The sequence below is a fragment of the Ursus maritimus genome, unplaced genomic scaffold (assembly GCF_017311325.1).
Source record: "Ursus maritimus isolate PB19 unplaced genomic scaffold, ASM1731132v1 scaffold_3, whole genome shotgun sequence".
Classification (NCBI taxonomy): domain Eukaryota; kingdom Metazoa; phylum Chordata; class Mammalia; order Carnivora; family Ursidae; genus Ursus; species Ursus maritimus.
The window spans coordinates 40,238,279-40,252,944 of record NW_024425563.1 but is presented as its reverse complement, the minus strand read 5'-3'; the positions used below and the strand labels follow the sequence as shown (position 1 = coordinate 40,252,944).

Here is a 14,666-nt window from a genome sequence, read left to right as displayed (position 1 = left end):
TGATCAACCTCTGAGGTGATGCATGCCACATCTCCCCAGGGAAGCGCTCCTCTAGTTTTTAGTCATTTCTCCAGCTCATAGCCACTCTCTCAGACAAAGTGACAAAGACTCTAGAGAGCCATGTTCCCACAAGTGGTATGAAAACAGCACATAAAGGTTGGGAGCTGGGGGCTAGGAGGACCCTTGCTCACCAAATCACTCTCTGGGACAACGGCCCACCAGGTTCCATGATGACAGATGGCACCACTTCTTATTAATGTGGGACCCTGGTCAAGTTTCTTAACCTGTCTACTTAACCCTTGGATTCCTCAGCTGTGAAATGCAGAAATTAATGCACTTTCCTCCCAAAGACATGAAATGAGAAAAATCTCTACGTAACACTCAGGACAGTGATTGGTATCTAGCGAATGCCTCACGAAGTTTACTTCTTACTCTCCCTATCACTGATATGGTTAGTATTATCATACTAACCTAATACTTCACATGAGTAAGCTTGAAAACCTATACCTAAACTTGAAAGGGCATCTCCTCTGCTTTCCTTACGTTCACAGATGATTCCTACATATTATGAGTACCCTTTCCTTAAGGTTGGTTACCTTTCCTAGTTTCCTTTCTACCTTTTTCATTACCCAGATCTCATAAATCCTTTAGGGCTTAGGCCCCTTGCCTAACATCCCCCAAAGAAGTGGCTGTTGTTTAATCCTATGAATTATTTATTCAATGAATCTGTAGCTCTGTGTTAAGAGTTGTCTTTTGGCACATCTCTCTTCTATTATCATTATTTGTGCAGTATCTTACCTGCCCTACTCGATTGTAATTGGCTGTAGCGACAGGGCAAGTCCTATTTACCTTTGAAACAACTATTGTATCTGTGCCTGAAGAGATAGTAAGTATTTAATAAGTACTTTTAGATGAATGAGTAAAGATAATAAGATAATAAGCAAATAAATTATTCATGATACACAATGTCCTCTATTAAATCAAAAAATGGGGTGCTAACCTATGAATGGCCGTCCCCATGTTCTGAGTCAACACCCGATCACACACAGCAAATTGGGGTTGTACGCCATTCAGATTTGCCATACATTGTCTCTACCTTCAAATACAGAGCATTAAAGCCAGGGTGATGTCAGAACCCTGTGACTTGCCTGTTAATTTTGGCCATTACCTTTATAAATATTAATTTCTGAGAGTGAATAATCAATAAACATCTTTGTCCCTTGAATGAGAAAAATTCGGTGAAGGGTTTATGTATTTTCTATTAGAGGTCAACTCTAGAGCCCCTGCCGCAGGAATACTCCCTCCTTGCTAGCACTGATAAAATACAATTTGCATTACATCCCACTGCATAATGGACTCTGTGTCAGGGGTGGGTTCCTTGTATGTTACTCATGTTCTAGAAGCAATTCCTAATAATTCCCACTTCAACATCTTGGGAGCAAGCCCCATCTCTTGTTCTTTCCTTACACAGATATATTGAAATGTTTAAAGCTACTTGAACATACATACCCATTAATGGAGTCCAGAAACCCAGTAGCACCAGAGAGTTGGGGCCAGTCGAGCTCATTGGTAAGAGCTGTTGGTAAATTGATGAAGGATTTCTAAAGAAAAAATAAAGTGGTGATTATAAAAATGTTCATTTGTTTTTTACAGATACTAAGATTATTCATTGCCTAGGCATTGTTTTTTCTCTATTTTTCTTAATCTCTCTCTTTCAGGGACTTTGACATATATGAAGTATATGCCTCTCTATCATGAGAAACTTCACAAAGATCAGCATCACTCATGAACTGGCTTCCATTCAGCTTCTGTGAAAGATGCGAAATGCATGCCAGCTTAGACTCATCCTTCATTCGAAAGGGATGCTTCAGTAGATGGGTAAACTTTCCACTCTTTTAAATGTGCTGAGATTTTCTCCATATTTTAGTTTAGATATTCAGGAAATCAACTGTCTAAAGAGTAATAATACCCAAGCCCCCAGCAAAAATGCCTTCCCTGAGTTCAAAGCTAAGCCCTCAGTCAATAAGATAATGTCTCCTGACCCCCTTGGGAGTCTCAAGCACCTCTGAGAATCTAATTTGGGCTCCTTTACTCACAAAGATGCACATATACTCAACATGGCATATGATTTCAAGTGGTTCACAGACCCCCTGCCTCTCCACCACAGACTCCAGTTCAAGAACTCCTGACACAGAGTGTTGACAAAACCAGGATTCATTTGAACCATGATTCTATGGTTTGTGCAAAATCATAGCAGAAAAATGATGTCAGCTATGTGCCCTTATTTTTCATTTTATTTTTTCATTTTCATTTTATAAATGCCTTCTGAGATAAACCTCTACTCTGGTCTCATTTCTAGAAAAAGCTTATCTAGACTGATGTGTTCAGAATAGGGTTGCCATATTTAGCAGGTAAAAATAATGGATGCCCAGTTAAACTTGAGTTTCAATACACAAACTGGTGTATACACACAATGGCATACTATTCAGCCTTTAAGAAGAAGGAGATTCTGAATCAGCGTGGGTGAAACTTAAGGGCATTATGTTAAGTGAAATAAGCCAGTTTCACAAAAAAGATAAATACTGTATGATTCCACTTCCATAAGGTATTTAGAGCTCATAAACTCATAGAAACAGAGAGTAGAAAGGTGGTTGCCAGGGGCTGGGAGTGGATGTGGGGGAGGTAGATGGGGGCCCCTTCCTTATTCTTGTCCCAAGTGGGATTTCCAGTACAGTGGAGGCTGGAAGTGGAAGAGAGGTGACTGGGAAGGAGAGCTTTTTGGGATTGACTATGTTAATTAGCAACAACAATGGTGTATTATCATTAATAATTATAATAATTATGTATTAATCATATAATACTAATGTATTAATTACGATTTATCTCCATCAAAGGAGCAGAGACGAGGTCATGGAAAGAAGGCTCCTGATGAGTCTTGAAGCACCATGCAGCTCCAGTGACTGGCACTTTGTCACCCCCTTAGCTGGAGGCACTCACCACTTTCTGCTCAAAACCACCATTATTGTGAGTCAGATACTTTCCATTTTGGTTTCTGTTTCTGCTGCCACTATAAGTCAAATGTTTTCTCTTTTTTTTCTAATTTTATTTGTTTTCTAGGTCTTTCTGCTTACAAAGTGTGCTTGGTGTAGGATTTGAGAATATTCAATTCTTCCAGAGAAGACAAGAAAAACAAATAGAAAGGATGAAACTCGTAAGACGTGTTAATCGGAGATAGTGAATAAGCAAGTGGCTTGTGAGATGTAGACAGAATTTGTGTGCTGTATTAAGTAAGCTAGCAGCCCGTAGAACACATTGGAAGTTAACCTTCCCGGAGAGGACTCTTATCACCTTTTTCTCAGTCATCTGCATAATGACAATCCCAGATTGGGTTGGGGAACTAGGCTTCTGATTCTGGGCGGGCCTGCTTTCCCTATCCTAGGGAGTTAGACAGGAATCCTGGGGCATGGGGAGGTGTGTCTGATACTCTCTGTGGCCTCGAGCAGTAACGGAGGGGATGGCAGTTCTGAAGTGTGCCAAGTAGGAAAAGGCTTTACTTTAGAAACCCTGGAGCTCTGGCTTCTGTGTCTGGCTCTACCAACACAGTGAAACTCCATGATTTCGATATGACACATTGGAAGTGGTTTCCGTATTCCATCCAGCCCCATTCTCAGTCAGGGGTGGCTGACAAAGTGTCTATCTTCCTAGCCGGGGAAGAGCAGATGTGGAGGGAGGGGTAGGACAGGCAAGGAAATGGCCGGTGCCCTTGTCTTGGGAAGTGGGGTCTCTCAATTCAGTCAACTGATCAGTCTCTTGATCAATCTGAAGAAATGGATCTCAAATACCTGGGGCAATCTGGGACTCCTTGCTGCTCTCAAAAAGGCCCCAACCAGTCCTGGAATCATCCAGGATTTAAGCTGGAGCAGATGGCAGCTGATGCTGAATCATAGTGGGGACCAGGGTGGGTCTGGATCCCACTGCTGGAGCCCTGGAAGGCCCAGGAAGGTCAGCTGCATTGGTTTCCCCTGGTCATTTGATTAACCTGAAATAATGCACATTTGTGTTTTCCTAGTTAACTGTTTTAGACTTCACTTATGGTGTTATGGCAAAGTTTTACTATTCCTAGCTGTGCAAAATCAGGGAAGCTTTACCACTGTGTCAGTTTGGGGATCTCAGATGGCTGTCAAATATTACTCTATCTAGAATAAGGTTGGGAGGATCTAAACAGCAAGGAGAGCAGATTGACAAGTAGAAGCCCTACACTATGTAAAGGATCATGTTTGGATGGATCACCTAGTGTCCCTTGCCAAGTGGATTGTCCCAGGTTTAAGAGAAGTGAAGTTTATTGCCAGATAACAGAAAAGATTTGAGCAGACAAATGGAAGCCTCGACATACTTTTTCTTCCTTAGTAAATCTGGTAGATAAAAATGAGAATGGCCATTAATAGCAAAGGTTTTATAGACCCTAGCAAAAAGAGAATGTTTAAGTCATATCACATTAAACACTAAAAGCCTTATTCACGCAACATTATACCCAAGATATTTCAGGCATTTAAGGCAGGAAAGATGAAAATTAAGATCTCCCTCATCAACTCCTGCTTATTCCTCTTGAGCATTTATGTTCTCAGGGAACTTGTCTTAAACGTACCTTAAATGCACATATGTGTAAAGACTTCATATTTACCCAGAAAAATTTCCCCAATTTGTAAAGAGCATCAGAAACTCAATGAGCACTAAGTCAACTACAGCATTATTTCAGATTTTTTTCTGATTTTATCAATGATATAAAATGTTTTTATGTCATAACTGGCATGTTTACATGATTTTTGTGTAATATTTTAACATTATTCTCTGTGTGTGTGTGCACTGAGAAAGCCCACTGGTTCTCATTTTTAATGCATATTCGGTAAACATAATACTTTGGATTTGGGTATATTTTAAGCCCTAACTGCAACAAGCAACTTATATTTGGTTTTTTTAAAGCCATCTTCAGTGAGAGAAAGAGAGTAATGGCATCAATCACACATTCATCTGGTCATGCCAATCTTCCAACGATAAAGGGAATAGTCTTGATGCTTTTATTTCACTGTTCCATTTGAGCCCTCCCTATCCAGCAACAACTTGCACAGTGTATTCCCTTTTCCAATACTGTTATTTATTGTTTATTTTCAAATAATAAAAAGTTTTTTATTTTCAAATAATAGAAAGTCACTTGGAAGAATCTGCAGCTAACTTCCGTTGGAAAAAGATGAAAAATATCATCCTCGGTTAAATAAGTATTTTAAAATTTATTTCCCAGGAACTAAACTCTCAAAGCAGACAGGTTTTGTTGTTTTACTCAAAGAAGAAAATAGCTCTTAGGTTGGTCTTTTGATCATGGAGCAAGAATCGCAAGGCCTGGGAATCAGAAATTGCTATCTGTTTAGCTTTGGGATGTCAAGTCTACCAGCGCCGCTGGTCTGCCACTACTTCATCTGTCCTGCAGATGGCGTAGATGAGGCGTCCTCCTACTTTCTGCCTTTCCATCCCAAAGGCGGGCTATACTACTTCCCACCTTCTGCTTGCGTCTCAATGGTCTCAATCTCATCACCCCCACATCTCCTCCTCCTATCACTGCCACTACCTTAGTGCCTTTCCTTATAGGAATACCAAGTCATGAAACTTTAAGTGCCCTTGACCCTCACGCAAACTTTCTTGCTCTGGTCCCATTCCTTTAAGCTTTGGTATATGAATTAGTCCGGTAAGTGAATGTATATCCATTCATGGTGCTTGCATGTGCTACGTTTCCCAGATACCTTCTGCATTTTAGGCCAGAGTAGGGAAGGGAACGAATAATGAATTCCACTTATGTGCCAGGCACTGGGATGGGAAACTTATACACACTGTTTAACTTCATCTAACATCTCTGTGAGGCAGGGATTAGTCTTTTCCCTTCCTTCCTCTCCCCCTTCTGCAAACACTTTTTGAGTAACCACCATGGATCAGATGCTGGACACTACCTCTCAACAAAGGAATGAGTACCCAGGCCTCAGATGAACACTAGTAAATTGAATGAGCATGCCTCAACCTACTTGGACATACTGAAAAAGCCCCTTTTATGGTGACACCTCTTATCACTGGTTCTGGGCCACAGAGGAGTCTGTATTTTGGGGGCAGAAACTGGGCAGTGCAGGACCCAGGAAAACTATGGCAAACAACTCAGAGAGTTTGGGTGACTTGCCAAGATCACAGAGCTGGTAGTAGGGGGCAGGGATCTGGCTTCAGATCTCTAGTCTCTGGTGGGACTAGGAAGGGAGAGGCTTGGAGCAGGCCAGAGTTCTTACAACATAGGCTTTCAGTAACCCACTTGTATCTGGTCCTTGCTTTCCCCCTAAGCTGCCAAATCTCATGGAATCACAAACTTGGCTAAGCTGGGTCTGCCAGTTGTTGAAAATGAGGCTTCCTGGGTGTCTACTGAGTGGATGGTCTATCGGATACTGCTCTGGGTGAAAAGTTCAGAAATCTACAGAGAACCCGGGAGTGGCCGCCATCTTTTCCTCTCTGTTTCTTTTATATGGAAGCCACACAGTGGCTTATGAGGAGTATAGAATGAATATTTTTGGGATACATGCTGAAATGGTATGTGATCCTATGCAGACACCTACATACACACCCCACTCACATATTTCCAGAGCCTGTTCTGTCCTCACATCTGCTGGGGAAAGGCAGCCATAGAGCACAACACACACTGCTGATCTGGAAGTGTATCTCACAGTGCGGCCTGGGAGATGAAACTCTGGGAGAGCAGGGAAAGTGTATTTCATCTGGTTTCTGCCTCTGCAATCTCAGACTTAACTCGGTCAGGTAGCAACATTCACATAAGCTAATGCTTTGATATAGACAACTTCAAGAATGCAATTTAACTCCGAGTTTGATTCATCAACTTTAGAATCCCGTATGCAGTGAAGTGAGACTCCCATTGAGGTCCCAGTGGCCCTATAATTCATTAAACATACGGAGAAAGAGAGACAGAGAGAGAGAGGGAGAGAGGGACACAGAGAGAGAGAGAGAGAGTTGGAGACAGAGAGAAACACATCAATGCCAGCCCATGCCAGGCACTCTGTTGACCATCGTACCAGGCAGCTACAAGTTTCTCCTTTGTGGAGTTCACAGGCTAGAAAACAAAGACTTCCCAGCTGGGTAACTTTGAAGACTTGCTTTTACTCTTCCATATCTCACTTTCCTTGTCTATACAATGGACTAATCATAGCGCCTATCTCATCAGGTGGTTGAGAGGATTGGAAAGGAAAATCCATGCATAAAGTGCAGCATTGTCAGTGTTCAATGAAAGTCAGCTGTGAGCAGGACTGATAGGGAAGTCCAGAGTGCTAGCAGGGACAACTATCCCACGTGTGGAGGCTGAGGAAGGAATCTTGAAAGAAACGTTATCCCATGTGAGTTACTAAGGTTACTGTGAGGTTCAGGCAAAGAAGGGCAGGGGGGAAAAAAGAGGTAAAGTGTTGGCAATACCATATGCAAAATTCCAAGGCTGAATTCTTCATATTACGCACAAGAAGACCAACAACGTCTCCCTCAAACAAACCCAAACAGCCAGTGTGCCAGTTATCTACTGCTCTCTCTGTCGTTATGACCAGTAACAGTAACTGCTCAGCTCCTGGGATGATGCCTATTGAAGGCACATTTAGACTTCAGCTAGCACTAAATAAGTAATTTTCAGGGAAAAGGTATAGCATTTCATTCTTGACCCTATGCCAGTCCAAAACCTTATGGGACAGTGAAGAAATAGTCAAATAAACATTTCTAGCAAAATGTGACCAGTAAATATAAAGAGGACAGAGTGGCAGGCAACAATCTTTCATCATTTTGCCTGCATATAGCTCTTTTTATTTATCTATTTTTTCGCCTTGTCAGCTCCTCTTATTCTCTTTCTTTCCCCTTTTCTTTTATTTATTATTTAAGCTCTAACCCCATGATTTATTTATTCAGTGAATGAGTCGAGGGCTGCGTTTCTCTAACTGCCCCATACCAAATGAAAACGCATGTGCAGTTGGATTTCTTCCACAGAATTCAATTCCTTCCATCATTACTTCCAGAGTGATTGAAGAACTGTATCCAAATTCATAAAACTGAGAAAATAAGAGTTTAAAGTGTCCCGCTGTTATGCAGAAATAATCACAACTCAATTCTTTCATGGAGCCAGTGAAACAAATTCTTTCACAAACAGAAAAAATAACTCTTCTTTAAGGGCCAGGAACAGGCAACAAGGCCTGCATATGGTATCATAAAAGTCCCCTCTTCAGATACCTTCATTTGATTTTGTAAAGGTTTGGTCACTTCTGAGGCAGTCAGGCTGCCACTTGTCTGGGATGGGGTACTTCTCCCTTTTTGAGAGGTAAGATCCAGCATTAGACTCTAGAAGCCATCACGGGGATACCTCATGATCAGGCCAGAACTGGGGTGTCACTCCCCACTATCTCACTCATGAAAAAATGATCTCATTTTCTTCCTCTCCCCTCTTTCACCTTCTTCCATGAAGCTGTCACCAACCTCGCTGCTTCTAGCCTTCCAACTTGCACAGAGGATGGACCTAGGTTACCACCACAGCCTCTGGCCAGGGCCCCTGGCCTTCTCAGTCTCCCCCTACCATCTCCAGCAGTATATTCCAGAATCTTGTGGGGAGCTTCTTGAAGATATGGATCCTGTTTGGGTAGATTTGCGGTGGAGTCTTAGAGTCCTTACTTTTAATAGGTGCCCCGAACGGCTGCAGCGATGGGCCAGGTTTGGGAAACACTGCTCTATGAGCTACTGTAGCTCTTCAGTACCCTCCTCCACACTGTACCACTCACTGGCCCAACCTCTTCTCACACCCCACTCAGCTACCTGGGGGCCGCTCAGACCTCCAGGCCTGTCACAAGCTCTTCTTCCTATGCCACTGTCTTTATTGATCAATTGCTGTTCACTGGTCAAGGATTAGCTAAATCCTGACTTCCTTGACTGGCCCACCTCCCCTCTGTGAGGGGCTCTCCTCCAGCTTTCATCACACCCTGTGCATGCCTAGCTAATTACACCTGACATGCCAGCACTAGGGCAGAGTAGGCAATCTTCTTCTGTAAAGGGCAGATAGGAAATATTTTAGGCTTTGTAGGCCATTTGGTTTTTGTTGTTACTACTCAGTTCTGCCATTGTGGTACAAAAGCAGCCACTGACAATATGTAAATGAACAGGCATGCTGTGTTTCATTCAAACTTTATTTACAAAAAAAAAAAAAAGTGAAGGGCTGCATTAGGTTCAAGGGCTGTAGTTTGCTGACTTCTGCTCTAGAGTCTGACAGAATCAGTTTGTATCTGGATTCCATGTTTAACTGCATCATCTTGGGTAAGTTAGTTAACCTCTCTAAGTCTTCGTTTCTTCCTCTATAAGATATACATAATAATAGAGTCATTTCAGGATGAAAGGAGATAATGTTAAGTACAATGCCTGGTGTTGGTAAGCACATGGTAATATTTGCTTAATGTTATAATTGTGAGTTTACTTGTGTATCTTCCCAAGTAGACTTTAAGCTCCTTGAGGTTAGAGACTGCTTTTCATGTCTAAGGCCCCAGTTGTCCACGTCATCCCTTTTCTCTGCCTTTAATAGAACTCCCACAGTGTTCGCTGGGCACATGGCTGCCCAGCCAGGGACTGATTATACTTCCCAGCCTCTCTTGTAGCCTGGTGTGGCCATGTGACTAGGTTCTGCACTGTGAGGCATGTGAGAGTAATGGGTGCCACCTCTGAGTGAGATTCTCCCAGGGGATGTGCGTCTCCTCACTTGGCCCTTTCTCTCTCCTACAGGTGGGAGGTGGCAAAAGCAGGAGCAGCCCCTTTGGACCCAGAGGTGGAAGCTGCATGTTGCGGATGGTCTGGACATCTTGCCGGCCCTGGACTGCTTCTCTCTGAATTATTATATGAAAGGAAAACACATCTCCATCTTAATTCACTAAATTTTGGGATTCTTTGTTACAGCAGCTGAGCCTATACCCTGCTTAATAACTAGTCTTTTAAGAAGGGCTCTACCCTTCTACTTGCTCTACTTGCTGGCTCACAACTATGTTACCGACAAGAGAACACGACCTCTCTGCTCCTTATTGATCTATTTTCCTTTGGGCGTTTTAGCAATCAGTCTTTAAATTCTTGGTTCAGTGTTGCTGTTCTTAATCTGTCTGGAATCTTTGGGCTTGTGTTTCAGAATACTTCCCTTTATTTTTCTCTAAGAGTTAGGGTTTAGCTCACACCTTTGACCAACCTGCCAGTACTGTCTTGAGTAGAAAATCCCTAGGAAATCATTCTGAAGCCTGGCATTTGGCAAGCGCTTGGCTGGGCAATCTCTATTCTTATTACCCCAAGGAGTGGCATGGAGGGAATTTGCTGACTGAGCTAATGAATGAATGGGCTGTAGCGATCAATTCCAACCATCCCAAATTATTTCTAAATGCTGGAATTTTCCTCTTTCCATATCCCCACTGATTCGAGATTCTAAACGTTTTTCCTGTGATGAGTTAGTTCCCTGAGACCCATTTCATGGTTGAGGAACTTGAGGGAGAGCGAAGCAAAGTGGTAAATATAATTAACCAGAGGGAAAGAGATTGCATTGAGTCTTAGCAGCATGCTGGCTCGCACAGGTGTTTATGGGCTCATGCTGCGTCTCTCCGAGGAAATCTCCATCTAATGTGCTAGAGCAGGCATGTGGGCTGGCTAATTATAAATGCCTTTCAGAAGTACGGAGCTTAAAATAATTTCCTCTTGTAGTTTTTCATAACAACGAGTGTTTGTCTTTTTAATTCTTGCAGAAGCTAGTGAAGGCTAAGGTGACAAACGTTTTTGGAAGAATGAGCCTGCAAGAACACCCTACTTTGCTGGAAGGTAAGAGACCCAGATGCTCACCTTGAGCAGGAAGAAAAGGGCATTACATTGATCAGGCCTCAAGGCAACAGCCCGTCTGGCCTGTGCCCATGAACAGGGAATGGGAATCGAAGAACATTCTGTCTCTTGTGGCCTGATAGCTGCTGGAGAAAAGGATTCACCGGGATGAACACAACTCTCTTTTCCTGACAGAATAAATGAGAAGTAACTAGGACTGAGGCTTCTCTTCTCACCGCTTAGCATCCTTAGTCTGCCGGCCTGCAAGACGTCAGAGGAGCAGAAAATGTAATTCTGTCCAATTTTACTGAACTGCAGCCTTTCCTCATGTGGAAAAACAATAATAAAGTATTCTAACCCTTAAATATTTCTGGAGTCGACATGAAGGTAGCCGAGGTAGGATTTTCATATTTCATGTGCACCATGAAAATCAGCCTTTACGCTTAACGGAAGCTTTACGCTCACTGTTAAATCCTGAGAGTGGGAAGTGGGGCAGGTGAGGGAGAGTCAGCGTGCGGGCTTTGATATTACCTGGGCTGTCTGTGGGCTAATAAAGGGCAGCCAAACTTGACCTGTACACTCATCTCAAAGAGAGGAATGAAGCACATGTGGGCTTGAAAGACTGGAGTGAATATGCTTTGCTCTTGGGTGAATATGCATTTTCTGCAGCCAGATTAAGGATTCATTTTGTCCTTGACACTGTACGAAATTCAATCTGCGCCTACTTACCCTACAGACAACAGCCTGCCGGGGGTCGTGCTAAGATTTTATAATAGTACAGGCAACAGCCTTCGCTAGCAAAATAAACATTTGGGAAATTGTATTTCAGAATCTCGTCTCCCTCCCCTCTCCCCCAGCCCCAACCCGTCATGCCATTCTGGTTCTGTGAAATGCAGCATTTAATATTTTGGAAATAATTTTCGAACAGATGGGGAAGAGGCAGGAGGGCAGCATCTATTGCTGGCCTTGATGATCTCTCTGCCTCCCTTTCTTTCTCAACAAAACATCTCAAGCAGTGATTGTTTTTCCTTTGAAAGGAAAAAAAAAGCATGAAAATGTTTTCAAATTTGCTCGTTGTTTTGCTTTGCCATCTCTCTAAGCTGAGATCTTTCCTGTGGCATGGGAAGCGCCTCCTGAATCTGACGACTACCGATGGCTTGGAGAGAAGCGAGGCTTTTTTGAGGCGGGAGGGGGCACAAACCTTTCTGCCCTCAGCGAATGACGCTCAGAATCTTTGTTTCTGTGGAACCAGTTAGGGTGATTCTTCACACTCTCTTTATTGAACTACAAATATCTTTCCAGATGAACACACTCTTAATCTAATTAGCTGTAAACAGGCCTCTCGGGTGCCATACTGCTTAACGAGAGGATGGCAAGAAGGGGAGAGGAGAGGAGGCTGCGGCAGGAAAGACACCCAAGACTGTGGAGTCTTTTTCCACAGGCACAGTCGGGATGGGGTGATGCATTTGCAGGAGTGTTTTCTGCTTTATAGGGAGACAAAAGGCCAAGAAATGTTGAGTAGTCTCATAAAGGGCAGAATGGCCTATTATGAAACAACGAATCATTGATTTTCTTCAGCACTCTCGGCTCTTTCCAGACGATATGATGTATGACTTGGAGCAGCAAACGCAGAGCAACAAACATGCCGGGGGGTCCTGAAGGGTCTTCGTTGACCATACCTTTTCCCCACTGTTAGACCGTGAGTGAGGCTGCACAGCCGGGTGGTTACTAGGGTTCCTGGGTGGAACCAGAGTTCGTGGAGGGATTGCAAGGTGGGGTTAGGGGCCAGTGGGTACTCCCTAGTTTCACAGTCAGTGCTACAGAATCCAAATTCAGAACCTCTGTCACCCAAACCCGTCAGAGAAAGGTCCAGAGGCTTCATTTTCAAAGATGATTCCTAGTTATTCACCCTCTTCTGGTCATTTAGGGAAGGCTTCCTCAAGGCAGTTGAGAAGGGAATGACTTGGCGTTTGATGGACAGCAGCCTTTGGGGGGACTCTCAGGGTGAGACAGGTCCCAGGGTAAAAGGACATCAAGGGATGAGGCTCTAATGGGCCAAGGCCGTGCAGACAGCCAACCAGGCCTCCCATTCCACCAAGTGCCTCTGGGCTCCAAGCCCACGCCTCTAGTCTCTGTTCTGCAGAGGGGGCTTGCACTCTGCAAACTACACTTCCCAGGCTCCTCTGTGTCCCACAGCCAATGGGAGGTGCAGGTGGGAGAGAAGCATGTGGGAGGAGAAGAGGAACTATTTTCTAGTTTCCAGCTGAGGTCAGCAGCCTCCAGCAGCCTTTGGCCTCCAGCCTCCTGCCTCCTGCCTCCTTTGCTACTTCCGGCTCATCTCCACACCCCACAGTGTTCCCAGTAGCAGCTTGTCTGTGTGCCCTTGGCAGTCAGTACAGGCTTTGCCAAGAAGGTTCAAGCATCAGCCACACCCCTTGCTCTAGCTTCTAATAAAACCCCATCTTCCTTTTTGTTCCCTAGCTCTGGCATCAGCAATGATTAATCTCTTCAGAAACTCCCTTTTAGTTCTAATACCTATGCAATCAGTTGCTTGTACTAAACTCAACACTGTGTAGCCAATCTCCTGTATTAAATTCCCTCTGTTGGAATACTTTTATTTTCCTGATTGGTCCCTGCTAAATGTTGACTCTGACACTGACTAGAAACCCAGTTTAAAAGGGGTTCACCTGCTGAATTAGCCAAAAGGTTGGGGGTTCTCTTCCTTTGTGGTGACATTACTAAAAGGTTCTCAAATAGAACCCATGGGCAGAGGGACTGAGGACACACAGCCTGGCAGAGTGAGCATTCTCAGTGGACACTCTCTTGGGGAACCTCACATATCCCCATATGCTCTGGAATTCTTGGGTTGAGAGGCTAGTCCACACTATGCTGATGGCTTCCCATTTTGCCCTAAAACTTTCTTAGAGTACCTCTTTTCTGGCATTTCTAGATGTAAACAATTTTGGAAATCACACTGTGGTACTCCACGACCACATCTTTCTTTTGTAAATCCTCAAAGTTAGGACATTAGAGGCAGCAGGAAAACTCTGTGACAGTGGTTCTCAAAATAGGGTCTGGGAACCCCTGGGGATCTTTGAGACCCTCACAGTTTATGAGATCACATTTTCATCATAATCCTAAGACTTGATTTGTCTGTTTCATTTGCCTTTTTATCTCACTCATGAGGGTACAATGTAGTTTTCAAGAGGCTACATACATATATAGTAAGGCAGACTGGAGAGGGAAGCAGGTATGCAGATCCAGCTGTCTTTAGCCAGATATCAGAGATCCACAACAATGGAAAAGAAAACTACTCTTCTAACTTGTTTTTTGTTTTGGAAAATAAAGTTATATATCATAAAATGTTATATTGTTTTTATTGTCATATAAATTAATGAATAATTCACAGCTGAGGCTTCTGACCGCTGGGGTGGCAGGTGGATGGAGGGAGAAGATGTGAGTCTCCTGGAGGGGCAGATATCCAAAGGTGGCTCTCTCTAATGGGGGCTCTGAGAGGCCCTGCTGGAACACGTGACTAACTTCGCAGGTGCAGTCGGTGTATTCTCTTCACCCCCACTAGTCTTTTACTTTTCATGCTCCAGGCCCTGGTCATCTGGAGTTTACCCTCCACGGTGAAGCCATCTCCAGGCAATCTTCTCCAGGATTTGTAATGATCCGGGCTGGCTCTCCCTTCCTGGGGTCCACGTCCTTGCCCCCAGGACATACACTCCCTCTATCCTTCAGCCTTAGTCACCACCCTTGCATTATTC

General features: G+C 43.6%; 1 protein-coding gene across 3 annotated transcripts in view; it reads right to left on the bottom strand.

Annotated features, from left to right (window-relative positions):
* The window catches only part of AOAH (acyloxyacyl hydrolase), a 176,864-nt gene that overhangs the window by 65,572 nt on the left and 96,626 nt on the right, over nucleotides 1-14,666 (bottom strand). For all 3 annotated transcript variants that reach the window (XM_040644102.1, XM_008686500.2, XM_008686501.2), the window contains exon 12: nucleotides 1,510-1,601. In XM_040644102.1, the coding sequence (XP_040500036.1) occupies nucleotides 1,510-1,601 (92 nt within the window). The remainder of the gene's footprint in view (nucleotides 1-1,509; nucleotides 1,602-14,666) is intronic.